At 41.8% G+C, this 17,525-nt stretch overlaps 1 protein-coding gene across 1 annotated transcript in view; it reads left to right on the top strand.

Moving 5' to 3' along the window:
* Nucleotides 1-14,342, top strand: part of SNX13 (sorting nexin 13) — a 240,366-nt gene extending 226,024 nt beyond the window's left edge. The window contains exons 25-26 of the mRNA XM_073630078.1: nt 2,223-2,335; nt 3,552-14,342. Of these exons, the coding sequence (XP_073486179.1) occupies nt 2,223-2,335; nt 3,552-3,799 (361 nt within the window). The 3' untranslated portion in view covers nt 3,800-14,342. The remainder of the gene's footprint in view (nt 1-2,222; nt 2,336-3,551) is intronic.
* The last annotated feature ends 3,183 nt before the right edge of the window (nt 14,343-17,525 follow it).

Here is a 17,525-nt window from a genome sequence, read left to right on the forward strand (position 1 = left end):
TTTATTAACCAATTCTGTGATCGTGCACTTAAAAAAATGATCGATTTGGACACATTTGATTGGGTTTTCCAGCAGGAACTACAGTGCCTTGACAAAGTATACATACCCCTTGACATTTTCCACATTTTGTCATGTTGCAACCAAAAACGTAAATGTATTTTATTGGGGTTTTATGTGATAGACCAAAACAAAGTGGCACAAAATTGTGAAGTGGAAGGAAAATAACAAATGGTTTTCAAATTTTTTTTACAAATAAAAATGTGAAAAGTGTGGGGTGCATTTGTATTTAGCCCCCTTTACTCTGATACCCCTAATTAAAATCTAGTGGAACCAATTGCCTTCAGAAGTCAGCTAATTAGTAAATAGGGTTCACCTGTGTGTAATTTAATCTCAGTAAAAATACCGCTGTACTGTGAAGCCCTCGGAGATTTGTTAGAGAATTTAGTGAACAAACCTCATCATGAAGGCCAAGGAACACAATAGACAGGTCAGGGATAAAGTTGTGGAGAAGTTTTTAAAGCCGGTTTAGATTATAAAAAAATATCCCAAGCTTTGAACATCTCACAAAGCACTGTTCAATCCATCATCCGGAAATGGAAAAAGTATGGCACAACTGCAAACCTACCAAGACATGGCCGTCCACCTAAACAGACAGCCTGGGAAAGGAGAGCATTAATAAGAGAAGCAGCCAAGAGGCCCTTGGTAACTCCAGAGAAGCTGCGAAGAGCCACAGCTCAGGTGGGAGAATCTGTTCACAGGCCAACTATTAGTCGTGCACTCCACAAATCAGGCCTTTATGGAAGAGTGGCAAGAAGAAAGCCATTGTTGAACAAAATCATAAGAAGTCCCGTGTGCAGTTTGTGAGAAGCCACGTGGGGACACACCAAACATGTGGAAGAAGATGCTCTGGTCAGATGAGGCCAAAATTGAACTTTGTCCTAAAAGCAAACCGCTCTGTGTGGCGGAAAACTAACACTGCACATCACCCTGAACACACCATCCCCACCGTGAAGCATGGTGGTGGCAACATCATGTTGTGGGGATGCTTTTTTCAACAGGGACTGGGAAGCTGGTCAGCGTTGATGGGAAGATGGAGGGAGCCAAATACAGGGCAGTTTTAGAAGAAAACCTGTTATGCCGCGTACACACGAGCAGAATGTCCGACAGAAAAAGTCAGACGGAATCTTTTCATCATCTATTCTGATCGTGTGTACGCGGCATAACAGGTTTTCTTCTAAGACTGCCCTGACGGACCTAGAAATAGAACATGCTCTAAATATTTCTGATGGAACCAATTCCTATCAGGAAAACCGCTCGTCTGTATGCTGTTCCGACAGACCAAAAACGACGCTTGCTCTGAAGCAAATATGAGTCGGAAGCCATTGGCTACTGGCTATTGAACTTCCTTTTTCTAGTTCCGTCGTACGTCACCGCGTTCTGGACGGTCGGACTTTGAATTGACCGTGTGTAGGCAAGAAATGCATGGAATTCCGTCAGAGTTCCGTCGGAGTTTGTTCCAACATCTAAACCGGTCGTTTGTATGCGGCATTAGAGTCCGCAAAAGACCTGAGACTGGGGCAGAGGTTCACCTTTTAGCAGGACAACGACCCTAAACATACAGCCAGAGCTACAATGGAACGGTTTAGATCAAAGCATATTCATGTGTTAGAATGGCCCAGTCAAAGTCCAGACCTAGATACAATTGAGAATCTGTGGCAAGGCTTGAAAATTGTTGTTCAGACACTCTCCATCCAATCTGACAAAGCTTGAGCTATTTTGCAAATAAGAATGGGCAAAAATTTCACTCTCTCTAGATGTGAAAAGCTGGTAGAGACATCCCCAAAAAGACTTGCAGCTATAATTGTAGCGAAAGGTGGTTCTACAAAGTATTGACTCAGGGGGGCTGAATACAAATGCATGCCATACTTGTTTCACATATTTATTTGTAAAAAAATTGGAAAACCATTTATCATTTTCCTTCCACTTCACAATTATGTGCCACTTTGTGTTGGTCTATCACATAAAATCCCAATAAAATAAATTTACATTTTTGGTTGTAACATGACAAAATGTGGAAAATTTCAAGGGGTGTGAATACTTTTTCAAGGCACTGTATAAAGAAAACTATTCACTAAGCCAGCAGTAGTTTACAGTTACCTTTTGCATTGTGTGTATCTTTGGTATGATAATTTTGTAACTCTCTAACTGGCTGCTGATTACAGAGACTCTTTTTGGCCAAATGGAATATTGGCAGAAACAGCCACCCGCCGAGACCGCAGTATACGAATGCGCACTAGAGTGGCAGCAAAAACAAAGCTGCTGGAAATTATGCCAGGTATAGTGACCACAACCTTTTCTTTTCAGCACATCATTTACAAATGATTCTTCAAGACCAGAAAAGCATTTAAAGAGTGTGTAAACCCAATATTTAATATTTCTGATATGTGCCTGCTTTACCATGTACTTGTTTAAAAAGTATCCTCTTCTCTTTGTATGGCTTCTTTTGTGTGAAATACCTGATGTTCCTGACAGTCCCTCTGCTTTCCTTTTAAAAACTGACCACACTAAGTAGGAGAACACACCATGGTCAGTTCTCTAGCTATGCTGGGGAACTCAGCCTGCTCTCATCCAATGATCAGGCTTGTTCTGGTACACCCCCACTGCACAGTATTTTACTGGGAAGATCAGTTTACTGTTGCTTCCCCTCCCCAGCTCTTATGCAGCTGAGAACATAGAGAATGTGCTGACTTATAATAAAAAGGGAAAACGATATATCTATACACAAATGTTTTGCCTTTCATTTCTATTTTAAACTGAAAGGGTTGTTTTACAAGATGATCATTTACAATCCCTTTAATTTGAAATTTCCTTGAAAATTTCCCTCCATCCAAAACTATAGAAGACTATAAAAAAAAATATTCCCCTTCTAGTTTTATTATCACACGCTGGCTTCTTCTGTTTCTTAGGGACAAAAGTTGACCAATGTCTACACTTGTGTTCCAAGCTCCGTCTCCTTGCTTCGGGCATGGAATTTTACAGTATACTAATTTAAAAATAAATGCAGCAGGAGGCGTAACGCAAGAAAAAGGGACGTTAAGGGTGAACAGTGAATGCAATTTTTTTTCTCATTAAAAATAACAAAAAGTGTTGTTAACCGCATTTGCTGTAAGTACCTGTATTTGAATTGGTATGAGCCTCTTGTGGTCCCCCTGTACAGCAGCACTCGGAGAGGGAGGGGGCAGCATTAAGGGCAAGTTAGGTGCTGCAGTGCACATGTGTGGACAGAAGCAGAGGGTATAAACTTGGCTGCTTCTTCACTGTCCAATCACAGGCTAAGTCTGGGGAAGTGACATAGCTTTATTGTTTAACTGCAGAAAAGTCAGGTTACTAGTCTGGCTCCAAAGTATAGGAAGGTGTGTAAAGTTCAGAACTGAAAAGACAGAAATACAAATCCTTTGCAGGTAGAACAGCTCTAACACATGTATTTTAACTGAGCATTTTGCTGTTTGTCTGTAGCTTGGCGTTTAGTAAAAATCCTTTCTTTCCTGTAGATGAACTGAAGCACATCATTGGGGCAGAGACAACGCGAAAGGGCATTCTTCGTGTCTTTGAAATGTTTCAGCACACCCAACTAAACAGAAGACTTGTATATGTGTTTTTGGAAGGCTTCCTGGAAACATTATTTTCACAATGTAAATTCAGAGAGCTTTTTATCAAACTGCATTCCAGGTCGGAAAGAACACGACGATATAGACAGAAACAGCAACCTTCTCATGCACCCGCCTTACAGAAAAGGTGACACTCCAAATTTTCTAGTTGCGCCCTGAAGACTCTGCAGTGTTTTATCCTGGAATTGCTGAACAGCGGTTTGGGGATACTCTCTGGGGCTAGAAACCGATGTCTCCATGCCAGTCATATCGAGTCCTGTAGATTATCAATTCATCCACAAGCTGCGTAGCTCTAATCATTCTTCTTACTGTTCAAGCATTCATTGGTTGGAATAAGTTTTAACCCACCGAAAAAAAGGACTGCTGTTATTTAATGTATCACAAAACGGCTTGATGGGAGAGCTTAAGTTTCTAGCGATTTGGGAAAAGTGCCAGACTGTATTTTTCTACGTATTCTTCAAGCACAAATGAATTGCTATGCTGGAGGATAACCAAGTTGGTGTTGTAAATAGAGATTTGTGCAATGGGCAACACTATTGTGGTGTGAGTGAATGCTTGGTAGGGTGGGATTACCGTTCCCGTGTAGCAGAAAGGTGGAGATTCAGTAAAAGTTAATCAAACAAGACAAGGGACTTACTAGTTGAAGAGGCCATTGTCTGCAATCCCTGAACTTAGACATGGTCAACGGACAGAGAGTACAAACTATAATAGACTCCTTATATACCATTCATTCAGATCTTTAGTACAATTTTATTTCAGGTTTTTCTTTTTCACTTACAATCAGTCTGGCAATATCTGTTTGACTTGGTTAGGCTATTTTGCAGGTTGAATGGGGGCTATTCTTTTAGAACGCTTTTGTCTGATATAATGCTCTCCTGTGACTGTGAGCTTTATAAATTACCATGGGTTTGGAGCCTACAGCCGTACCAGATGATGCAGCAGTGAAGAATTATTCACAGCTATTGATGGTGCCTGTGAGCAAGGCTGCAGGTCCATTTCACTGTTGTGTATTACAAAGTTGGTTGCAGGAGAACATGTGATGATTCATAGGCACACCTTAGTGAATGAAGATTTGCACGTGTACCAGAACGGTTAGTCGTGAAGGCGCTTCTGCAGGAAAGTGTAAAACTCAGAGGACCTGTTGAGTCATGTAAAATCATCCAGCGTGTTTATGGACATTGGAGAGCTGTATGAAGCCTGAACTCCTATTCTGGCTCTGAGCTGGCTAAGAAAAGTGCATCTATAAAAAAGTTCACTGAACATCCAGAATCCCTAATAATAAATCAAGGGCTCTAAATTGAGTGAAGCTCTTTCTGCGAAAAATAACCCCTTTTAAAATCTGTCTTTCAGACATACCCAGCACCCTGTAAAGTGAATGGGGTTAGACTAGAAGAATTTGTGAACAATGTGCATCCCTTCTATATGTGCACAGTATTGAAATGTGCTTTTCCCCAGTAGATCATCGTAATTGAGCCAAGGGATGTGGCTTATGGCATCTGTGTGAGCACAATGGCCATTACCAGTCTTGTAGCCCTGGTTCACATTGGAGCGATTTGGCATGACATGTCAAATCGCATGCCAAATCAGTGGCAACTGCCGGCAATGGCAACATCAGAATCGGTGTGACACCACATTTGCGTCGCTGCACCGATTCCCAAAAGTAGCTTCTGTACTTTTGGTGACTTCTGGGTGCGATTTCCATAGACATCTGTGCAGCAACCCGCACAGATGTCTCTAAAATCACCCCTGAAGTCGGGACGGACATGCAGGAATGAAATCGTGCGAGTTCAGCTGAACTCGCACAGTTTCATTCCCACTGTCAGTGTGAACCTAGGCTCATACACAGAAAGAACTATTGGATGTAGCTGCACTTGCTATCTTATTACTTTCAGTTTATTCAAATTAACATAAAAGTAATGTTTTCATTGGTCAAGTTTGTAAAATATTGAGCGTTATTTGTCCATCCTTTGTTCTGTGTTTAAACCAAAAAGAAGACGATGTTTAGAATTTTAAATTTTTTTTTATACTTGATGTGGATAGAAGTATTCGCACTTAATGGGGTATTTCAGTAAAATATGTTGCAGGGTTCACTTCATAAAAATTAGTTTTTATCTGATTTGTTCATTGTAGATGGCTGTGAATAAGTAAGCAATTTCGTAATGGGCTCAATTTACCTGGCACTGTCTAAAGCTGGCACTGTAAAATGTTAAGTCTAATCAGATGCAATAATGTAAACCACAAAAAAAAATATATACTCCCTCAACATAAACATCAAAAACTAAAATGCTTTTAAGCAGTCAGCTCCAGTTTAGAATATCTATGTACGCACAATACTGACTAAGCTTTATTTGTCATATTGTGAATAAAAGCTAGTACAGTGTAACACAGGCATCAAAAACTTTTGTGTACATGCCTGTTTTTTAACATGGCACAAACCACTACATGTCGTCTTTTTTTTTTTTTTTTTGTAACTAGCTCAATACCTTCTGATTCATTATATAGATCAGGGATGTCCAACCTGTTGTCCACAGGCTGCATATGGCCCAACACAAAATCATAAACTTGCATAAAAATGTTATATTTTTGGGGGATTTTTTTGTAAAACTGCATTTACACTTAGTGCACACACGCAGCCAAAGAAAAAATGACAGTGTCTCTTTACTGGACTTTTATAGTAAGTTTTGTCTTCCCAAAGAAATATATCCCACTTTTCATAATCGCACCTTATTCGTGTCATTCGTTTTCGGCAGCACTTATATTTCTGAGCACCTATTTTCAAGGATGAAGCACACGAAGGGCAAATGTAGAAATAAAATATCTGATGACCACCTTGAGACTTCATTGAGAATTCTACTACACCCATCAAGCCAGATATTGATGCTTTAGTTTATCAAAAACAATATCAAATATCCCACTCATTTTATGTTTATCCTATTTTACTTTTATAATAAAAAAAAATTACTATTTATTTATATTAGATATTAACATTATCTACGCCAATGATCGTTCAATTGTGATTTGCCTGGCGTTATCCTTATTGTTAGTGTATTTTACGTGTGGTTCGGGAAGGTCAAAAGGATGGACACCCCTGATATAGATTGAGATCCCAACCGTAGGTCAAGTTTTCCTATCCCATCTACCAAATTATTTTATATGTTACAAGCACAGTTCCCCACTTTCTTTAATATATGCTATTTTAGTTTGGGTTGTCTACTAGAATCATGCAAAGAGTAATAGTTTCTAGTAACCAATTCAAACCACCAATCAAATTTTACTTTTATTTCAGAACTATGAATATTGATCACTGGTGTCCAAGCATTTGCAGCTTAGGTCATGTGAGGTTACTTCTCGACTGAGCATGGCCTGGTCATTAAAAGGTTTGGCCAATCGTGATGGGGGCTAAACCTAATAAATATGGGCATCCTAGCTGGGTGTCAACTGCTCATATTTTTTGCACACTAAGACTGATTGTACAAAAGCCACATATGCATACCTGTCCAGTGTTTGCACAGCATCCTGACTGTTCAGTATTTGAGCAGGTACCTCTCATGCCATTGACAATAGTTACAGGTATCATGTATGTATGTGAACTCTATTGTGAACTGTTCACATGCATTGTTGAGTATACTCAGGGGCCACTTTATTAGATACACCTATCTAGAACCCATAAAGGGGTAGACATGGTCAGTAACAATACTCAGGTACACCACAACATACAGATGATGCTCAGTTGGTATCAGTGCCAGGCAACATTTTTCTTATCAAGTTTTCCTAGTCAAGTTTTGGTTAACCCATGTCCTTTAGTAGACTTGACTTAGCTGAGAAAAATGCAACCCATCCTGATCTTCTGTTGCTGTAACCCTTCCTTTTCAAAGTTCTACCTGTTGTGAACCATTCCTTTTCAAAGTTCTATCTGTTGTGAACTTTTTTGGCCAATCTCCTTTGATTTCATTAAGCTGTTCCCACAGAACTGCTGCTAAGTGAATCTAATTTGCCTTTTGCACTATTCTCTGAAAACTATAGACAGTAGTAGTGCATGAAAAATCCCAGATGGCCTGCAGTTTCTGAGATGCTGTAATCAAAACCACACGCATTCTGTGGTTAAAGTTTTTTAGAGGTTACATCTAAGTGAGGAACACTCTTTGGTTCAACACCTGAACCCCTTGACCATGTCTGCATGCTTTATGTATGGTGTTGCAGCCCCGTGACCTGCTGCGCTAATAAAAAGGGCCACTTTGTGTAAATCCCCATGTATACCGTTTGAAATACTAAACAATACTTATACTAGGACTTGTGTAACAAAGATAGCATGCAGAAAGGTTAGAGCGAACTAAGACTGTTTCTGTGTCAACCATGAGTTGCTTAGTTAAGGTTACCAATCACTCCAGCCGTTTTACTTTTTTTTTTTTTCTTGTACTTGATTGGTTGAGGCCTCCATTTATAGGTAAACAGTACGTATGTGTGAGTGTGTGTTTTGTGATGAAGCCCTTGCTCATTAAGTAATAGTGTCATTCTATGTTTAACACGTCAAAGAAGTTGAGAATTTTAAAATATATATTTTTTTAATCTTAGTTTTTCATGATTTAGTGAATCTGCAGAGTGCTGCTTAATAGCTGCTGTATCAGACTGTGAAGCGGTTCACAAATTAAACCTGCCATCCACTTTGTCCGCTGTAGAATCCTGCAAACTGATTGTACAATGTGGTGTGTGTGTGTGTGTATGTGTGTGTGTGTGTGTGTGTATATATATATATATATATATATATATATATATATATATATATTTACATGCAGCTATATATTACAGCACTGGTATGTCTGGACAGCACCATCCATCATATGGATGCTATGATCCGTTGCTGGAAATTGTTTGTGCCATTGTCCAAAACAAACACCTTTGTTTTAGCCTTAATAGTTAGGTTTTACGCAAATTAACCATTTATTTTTGACTCTTTTTCAATCATTGTACTGATGGCATTGGATACATGTCTATAAGGATATGCTCCAGCTTTTGAAACAAAAGTTATACTAGTGTTGTATTTGTTTTGTGTCCTTTTAAGATGTGCAATATTTATATGCAATATTGGTGGTGTCACTAAGAGTGAACCATCCATACAAAGCTATACATTTCCTTGGAGGGACGGGATGAGAACTGCTTGTGTGTTAGACTATACTGCCCTCTCCACACCATGTGAAAGTCCATTTGGGATATCTAGGAGGCAGAAAACTAAAAGAATAAAGGCAGAAGAAGACCAAAGTGGTCTATTGCAACTGCCTTCCCCACTTCCATTATTGCCAGAAATATGCTTTTTACAAACCACTAACTTATTAAATTTCTTATTCTTAAAGTGGAGTTCCACTGGTTTTTGAGTTTATTAAACGTCAGCAACTACAAAAAGTATAGCTGCTGACTTTTAATAAACAGCCACTCACCTGTCCCACGGTCCAGCGATGCGGCTGCCCGAAGCCTCCGTTTTTTTTTTTCCCCCTCCTCTTCGCGGTGCCGACATTGTGAGTGTGGGCGCCCGACTGTGACAGTTAACAGCTTCACAGCCGGGCGCGCAATGCGCATGAGCGAGCCGCACTGCGCTCCGTCAATGGCCAGGCAATGTTCTGGGACCTGTCACGTGTCCCAGAACATTGCCGGGTGGGAGGGGCCACCTAGGAATCGCTTAGGCGGTCAGAAGGAAGTCCCACTCCAAACCAGGTACCCAGCCCCCCCAAAAAAATGACACGCCAATTGTGGCGTGCCAGGGGGCTAGCAGTACTTAAAGCGGAGTTCCACTCAAAAGCGGAACTTCCGCTTTAAGTGCAGTAAGCCACAGCAACCAATCAGAATCTTTTTTGCAATGGTCTGACTGCAGCAGGACAAGTTGTTATTGGTTGCTATGAGTTAAAGCGGAGGTCTGCCCACCGCTGCAAAAATTAAAATCCAGCAGCTGCACGTACTGCAACTGCTGACTTTTAATAATCAGACACTTACCTGTCGTGGAGTCCAGCTACTGTATGTCGGCACCGCAGCTGATGTTTCCATCATGCCGCCTTCATTGCAAGTGAGGGAACCCGGCAATGAAGCCTTACGGCTTCACGCCGGGAACCCTACTGTGTATCCGCGAGGCTCCGCTCCTCTCTCCTACTGGCCCGGCGGCAGGGGAAGAGGGAGGGAGCCCGGGTGGGGACGTCAATACCCGTGGCTGAGGCTCCCGGAAGTGGAAGTGTGAAAGACGGGTATCCTGTCCCCCCCCCCGAAAAGTGCCAAATGTGGCACAAGAGGGGGAGAGGAGTACAACGAGTGGAAGTTCAACTTTTGGGTAGAACTCTGCTTTAAGCTAGGCATACGCAACTGGAATTTCAGCCAATTCTCCTTGAGCCAGACGAAATTTGAGCTGTGGGTGGCCCTGTCGGCACCACCCTGCTTGACAAAAGTTGATTTAAAAATGGACTGAGCCAAATAGAAAATAATCAGCTAAACAGTGACTGGTCTGCCTTAGATGCAGTGGCTGTTTGGATATTCCGGCAGCTGTGTGCTGCGGTTTCCTGAATACAATGGCTGGCACTGTAGATTCCACCATGTAAACGGTTTAGTGTAATAGGAGGAATCTATTGATTTATCTTTCAGCCTGTGTTGCTGTACAAGACACCTCTACACGTGTATTGCAACCCTTATTGCAGGCAAGAATTATTGAATAAGGCCAGTGAAAACTTTAATAGTGTGCAGCACTAAATATCCACGATGGGGCAGAAAATCAGCATTGTTGTAACACACAGGCATCTCTTGTCACTCTCAACCCAAAAATAAATGATTAGTTTTGATCAGATGTCTTATTCCTCAATGATATAAGAAAAAAAATCAACGTTGGAAGGGTAAAGAAAAAAACTTTTTTACCAGTACAAATATATGGGAGCTGGTCGGCATCCCCTGCTTTTATTGCCTCACCACAATATATAAAGGAGAACTACACTCGGGAGAGCTATGCTTGCATGCTTAAAAATCAGTTCCCAGCAACTCTGTTTGATCCAAAAAAGCAAATCATATTCGATTTCTTATGTTCGATTTAAATGACAATGGGTCAGATTTATATGCTTTTGAGGAAATAAGTGTCTGTATTGGCCATAGCATTCAGCTAGATACCTTTTCTTTCATTTTCTAACCTCCGGTGAAGACATGACAGCTGGACAACACAGATACCTCCCATCATTTCCTAAAAAGGGACCCCGTTGTCTGTAATATTTTGCACATTGCTTTCCAATTCTGCTCTGCAGACACCAACAATGCATGTGATTCAATATACAATACATAGAGCGTGGATATGACAGTTAGCAAAAGGATACAAAATCCAGATTAACCATATTACCTGGAGCCCTGTAAGAGCTGTAGTAGGGCAATTTTAGCTTCACATCTGACAGTTGTAGAGACACAAAAAGTGTGTTACAAGCATGGGCTGGTTAGCCTTCCCACATCTAAATAATGTTTTCCTGCCTACACAGAGTCTGAGAAATACTAGGGTAGTATGCATAGTGTCCCCATAATCTCATCATTGGTTTTTGAAAGCTTTTTATATTAAAGGGTTTTGGAGCTGTGGTCAGCCAAAAAAAAACACTGCCTAACCATACTTGCAAAACCAAAAAAAGCAGATTCAACAAAATAAGTATTTTCAATACACACTGGTTTTATTTTTAATTTTTATGAAGATATTCCTGAGAGCCCAACTCTAAAACTTGCCACCCGCACCGGTCGGTCGGGTAACCCACACTCCCCAATAACCCCCGGTCCGGTCGGTCGGGTCATCAGGAGCACCAGCACTTACCCCATCTATGGTGGGCAGCACTTCACCCAAGCGGCGGCATCTTCCCCTGCACTCCTCCTCAGCATCACAGGCAGCATCTTTCCATTCCCCTGCTCTTGTTTGCAGGCATCACGGACAGCGGCTTCCCCTTCCTCTGCTCTCCTCCGCATGCATCACGGCAGCTTCTGCAACGTGTCTCCCCCCTCCTCCTCGGCGGTCAAATGGACCGCTTCTCCTTTCGGTCAATCGGGAAACGGGTCCCAGAGCCGCTTCCTGATTGGTTGGAAGGAGAATCAGTGTGACAATAGCAAATATTCATTTGCTATTGTCACACAACTGGGTGGGATCAGGGGGCAGTGCTCTGCCCCCCGAGCCCACCCTTTTTCTGAAGCCTATTAGAGCCTCTGGCTTAAAAAAGAAAAAAAAAAACAATTGGAATCCATGTGTCCGGCACTCTGCATGTAGATTAGAGGGCTGGCTGCATGGATGAGGGGGGGTGGGGTGGCGCTCCAATGGACCACTGCTAATAGAGGTTCTAGCACTTCACTCCATTCCAAACCTAAAAATATAGTTTTGGCAGTATTTTAAGTGGTAGGGCTATCAATTGGGCATTATAGTGAACAGTTTTAATTAAGAGTTGACTTGTCCCAAGGGCCTCATTATGACGGGACTTACAAGTTCACTGGTACCTGACTTTTGATTAACTATCTACACCTCACGCCTGGTGTGGTGAAATGACAACTTGGTTGTTTGCAATTCTCTGCCTCCTCGAAAATCTACGCCCTCTTGTTTTTAGCCTCCATTTAGAGGTTTGAAGAAATTCATTTATATTTACCACCCTTCTGGGAACAGCAGCTGATTAAAATGAACGTGCCTGGACTATACCATTTACACTCTCACAGTAGAAGGAGGCTGTTTAAATGCTCCCGCTTTGTAATGTTTGAGGTGATTGTTAAAATCATTTAATTCTAAACCTTGTACAATACTGAACTAGAGGTATTCTTTTTGTCTCTGATATCTACAAGAAGTTTTCTTATACGTATCAACATGACAAAATGCTGCTTCAGTGCATGAAATCACCGCATATTATATACATATTCTAGGGTGGAAATAGAGATTCAGTCCTGTTTTCTACATTCCTTGCATTCCTGTATCTCTTTATTTAAATGTGTGCCGAGTGTTTGCAAACCGTGCCGGCAGCCATTTTAAGGGCTCAAAAATCCTTTGTTCAGAAGGAATCCATCAAATGAGTTAAAGTGAGTTATGAGGAACTTCACCTTCTTTATGATTTGAAGATTAGATCACAAAATGGCTGTTTTGCTATTGGTGTAAAAGCTAAATAAAGGTACACTTTAAGGGGTTACTTCATTAATGGTGTTTAATTGGAGGGGTGTGAGGGGAATCTGTTGTGTAAAATATGATTGTCCTTTGTCATGATTCTGGTTAGTTACTGGTTTATGATTCCTTCCACACCCTCTATGTAATCATTTTGCTAGCCTAAGGCCTCACTCCCAGGAAAGTGGAAGGAGGGGTGGTGAAGTTCTAGGGAGCTGTGTTAGTGGGCTTTGATGTTCGATAGGCAAATGCAGTGTGCTTTTGATATCAGTTTGAATTAAATTGAATTAACTGAATTGAATTGAATTGGATTAGAACATGTAAAATTAATTGCAAGTGTATTAGACTATATTCACACAGGTGATATCTGTGGATAGTTTGCTGTGTTGGACCCAGCAACACTTGGCACTATGGCTGCATACAATTTGGCCGATTAAGGGTGGCCAATTTGTGTGTGGCCAGAACTCTGCAGGAACACCAACCCTGGATGCACAGTGGCTGTATCCAGGGTCGGTCGGGCGCTTTATTCCAATGAAACCGATTGGATGAGTGGTCGCAGGCTGTGTGTGCATTCTTGTAGGCAGCCGCCCCTGCTAGTCGGCCATGTAAATGTAGCCTTGGACCCAAAGTTCACTTTCCTCCACTGCTTTTGTATTTCAAAAGACTTGATTCGGGGGAGAAACTGTTCTGGAAACTACAAAGACACTGACCCTTATCTGTTGCCATTTTTGTCAGATTTTTTTTTTTTTTTATACGGCATGTTTTATCCTGTGGTGCTTGAACACGTCTAGTTTACCCATTCCTCAACTCTCCAAAGTTGGGGTGTGCTCTGCAAGACTTCTACCCAACTTCCAGCTATACAGTCATTGCCTCAGCTCCTTAAGTGTTTTATATATTACCAAATGGGCAAAACTTTCTGTCCTTTTACAAATAATATATACACAGCAATATGCAGTACCTGGCCAACCGCACACACTTCATTTTGGAGCAGGATGTGAAAAAAGTCAATAGTTTGGGGAAGCCACAAAGAACACTAAGTTACAGTGACCTGAAATTTGCAAGCAACAATTAATACATTTTTAAATACTAGAGGAAAACTGATAATACCATCGATTTTAAATCTATGGAATGGGGAGAAGACCAATCATATTTATAGAGCACAACTGTCTCTCCCCTTCACCAGTCACCATTTATTGGAGTAACCCTTTAAGGACTTGTTTTATAAGTCTTATCTGCCACTTTCATGTTTTCTAGCCGTGTGGTTCTATTGTCCCATATAAATATTTATACAGCAAATGTTAGGAATATATACTTTTTAAATATGAATTGTGCATATCATTATATAGTAAATGCTGTGTGCTTATTTGTTTTATGGATGCTATTTCCACCCTTTCTATGTCTCCCCTTCTTACTTCCAAGCAACCGAATGTTACAATGATTTTTTTTTTTTTTTTTAATGGGTTGAAAGGAACATTTTTTTTATTTTAGTTTTGTTTGTCCATCTGAGAAGCTGGAATACTGATAACACTAATAAAGTATTAACAGAAACAAAATGATGTGCTTTGTTCTTTGCCGTTCTACTGTATAGTGTCTGTTATTGGCTTGTGAAAATGTCCAATGCTGTAATCTTTCCGAAATACCACCAGTGTGCAATCCAATGCAGAGTAATGTACTGGTACACTGCTGAATCACTTTTCACCGAGCAGGGCCACCCACAGCTCGAAATCTGGCTGATTCAGCAAGAATCTGTCTAAATTCAAGTCATGTATGGCTGGCTTAAAGTAGTTGTAAACCTCTTATATTAAAAATGAACAAAGCAGATTTTCATATAGTGTGTAGTTGTCTTAATCCATAGCACCTCGTGTGGATCCTGCCTGCCCTCCCCTTCTGTCTGCATGTGTCACTTCTGATTTCTTTGATGCCAGGCAGTTCATGGTGACAGTCCTCCCCCTTCTCTGGAACACAGCAAGTGATTGCCAGCCTCAGCTTTGCATGTTTTCTCATACAAATGTGTAGGGGGGAGAGTATCCATTTGTATACTCATTTGTCAGATTACACTTGGCTCTCTGCTTGGTGCAGTGCAGTGTGTGATGTGAGATCCCTGCATGCTGGAAGCTACAGTGCCTTAAAGTATTCCTACCCCTTGAAATTTTCCACATTTTGTCATTTTACAACCAAAAACGTAAATGTATTTTATTGGGTTTTTATGTGATAGACCAACACAAAGTGGCACATAATTGTGAAGTGGAAGGAAAATGATAAATGGTTTTCAAAGTTTACAAATAATTATCTGAAAATGGAGAGTGTATGGCACAACTGCAAACCTACCAAGACATGGCCGTCCATATAAACTGACAGGCTGACCGAGGAGAGCATTAATCAGAGAAGTGTGAAAAAAGAGGGGATAGGTATGGCGCTGCTCTTATTAAGAGGTGACCTACAACCTCTAAATACTTGAGGGGTGTGTGTCATGGGTGCATTTAGTGCAAAAAGTGACAATAAAAGTGCAGGAAAAATATTTGTATATTCACAAAAATCCACAAAAAAATCCTACTGCTTATATATAATGCATATTGTTCAAACGAAAACACAATGCCGTGCAAAACCTGCAATTCAAAAAACAGGAGACTGGAGCGATCTGCGCTCCACGGCTCAAAACCGGAAGTGATGCAATGACGCTGTGTAGTCCCGCCCTACGCGTTTCGTCAATGGGACGTCATTTGGAGCTGTCAAGCTGACGTCCCATTGACGAAACTCGTAGGGCGGGACTACACAGCGTCATTGCATCACTTCCAGTTTTGAGCTGTAGAGCGCAGATCGCTCCAGTCTCCTGTTTTTAAATACTGTTTTCGCTTTTAATGATTTTTAATAAATGTGAGTACCCATCAGTATTCTTAATAAATGTTTGGATATTTGTACGGTATCACACTATGGAGTCTCTTTCCTCTCTACATGTGGGCAACATCTAAGAGGTTAACAGTGAGACCACTTACATCGTAGACAAGGAGGCACTTGGAGAACACAGGACAGGAAGTTTCCTCCCACTCCACAGGCTGCACAGTGGCTCATACTGTGAAGGTGAAATACCTCCTTGTGGGGTGAATAATAGCGGTGAGTGCGTTTCTTATGGGGCACTGTTTTCCAAGAAGCACAGAACAATTTGAAGGAACACATTGTCACTTTATTGGACTTTTTTTATACACCAAGGTTTAAGGACGGTATATGCATATTTCTGAACCCAGTTTCATAGCAACAATATACACCAGTCATATATGTTGGATTTTTTTTTGCACAGAAATGTCACTTTGAATTGCAGGTTTTGCACAGGATAAGCGGTTAGGTAGTTTACACAGTAGGATTTTTTTTTGTGGATTTTTGTGCATATACAAATATTTATTTTCTGCACTTTTATCGTCACTTTTTGCACTAAATGCACCTGTAACGCACACCCCTCAAGTATTTAGAGGTTGTAGGTCACCTCTTAACCAGTTGCCGACCGCCGCACGACGATGTACGTCGACAGAGCGGCACGGGCAGGCAAAAGGACTTACAGGTACGTCCTTGCCTGCCCGCGGGTGGGGGGTCCGATCGGACCCCCCCCCCCGGTGCCTGCGGCGGTCGGCAAATCTCCCCCGGCGATCGGTGGTGAGGGGGAGGCCATCCATTCGTGCCCCAACCCCCTCGCGATCGCTCCCAGCCAATGGGATCATTTCCCTGCCTCTGTAGTGTACACAGAGGCAGAGGAAATGATGTCATCTCTCCTCGGCTCGGTATTTTCCGTTCCGGGCCGAGGAGAGAAGACTGTAATGTGAGTGCACCAACACACACACACAGTAGAACATGCCAGGCACACAAAACACCCCGATCCCCCCCCGATCGCCCCCCGATCCCCCCCCAATCACCCCGCCCCCTGTCACAAACTAACACCAAGCAGGTTTTTTTTTTTTTTTTTTTCTGATTACTGTATTGGTGTCAGTTTGTGACAGTTACAGTGTTAGGGCAGTGAGTGTTAGGCCCCCTTTAGGTCTAGGATACCCCCCTAACCCCCCCTAATAAAGTTTTAACCCCTTGATCACCCCCCGTCACCAGTGTCGCTAAGTGATCATTTTTCTGATCGCTGTATTAGTGTCGCTGGTGACGCTAGTTAGGGACGTAAATATTTAGGTTCGCCGTCAGCGTTTTATAGCGACATGGACCCCCATATACTATCTAATAAATGTTTTAACCCCTTGATTGCCCCCTAGTTAACCCTTTCACCACTGATCACCGTATAACCGTTACGGGTGACGCTGGTTAGTTCATTTATTTTTTATAGTGTCAGGGCACCCGCCGTTTATTACCGAATAAAGGTTTAGCCCCCTGATCGCCCGGCGGTGATGTGCGTTGCCCCAGGCAGCGTCAGATTAGCGCCAGTACCGCTAACACCCACGCACGCAGCATACGCCTCCCTTAGTGGTATAGTATCTGATCGGATCAATATCTGATCCGATCAGATCTATACTAGTGTCCCCAGCAGTTTAGGGTTCCCAAAAACGCAGTGTTAGCGGGATTAGCCCAGATACCTGCTAGCACCAGCGTTTTGCCCCTCCGCCCGGCCCAGCCCAGCCCACCCAAGTGCAGTATCGATCGATCACTGTCACTTACAAAACACTAAACGCATAACTGCAGCGTTCGCAGAGTCAGGCCTGATCCCTGCGATCGCTAACAGTTTTTTTGGTAGCGTTTTGGTGAACTGG

This window comes from Aquarana catesbeiana, linkage group LG05 (assembly GCF_042186555.1).
Source record: "Aquarana catesbeiana isolate 2022-GZ linkage group LG05, ASM4218655v1, whole genome shotgun sequence".
Lineage (NCBI taxonomy): Eukaryota > Metazoa > Chordata > Amphibia > Anura > Ranidae > Aquarana > Aquarana catesbeiana.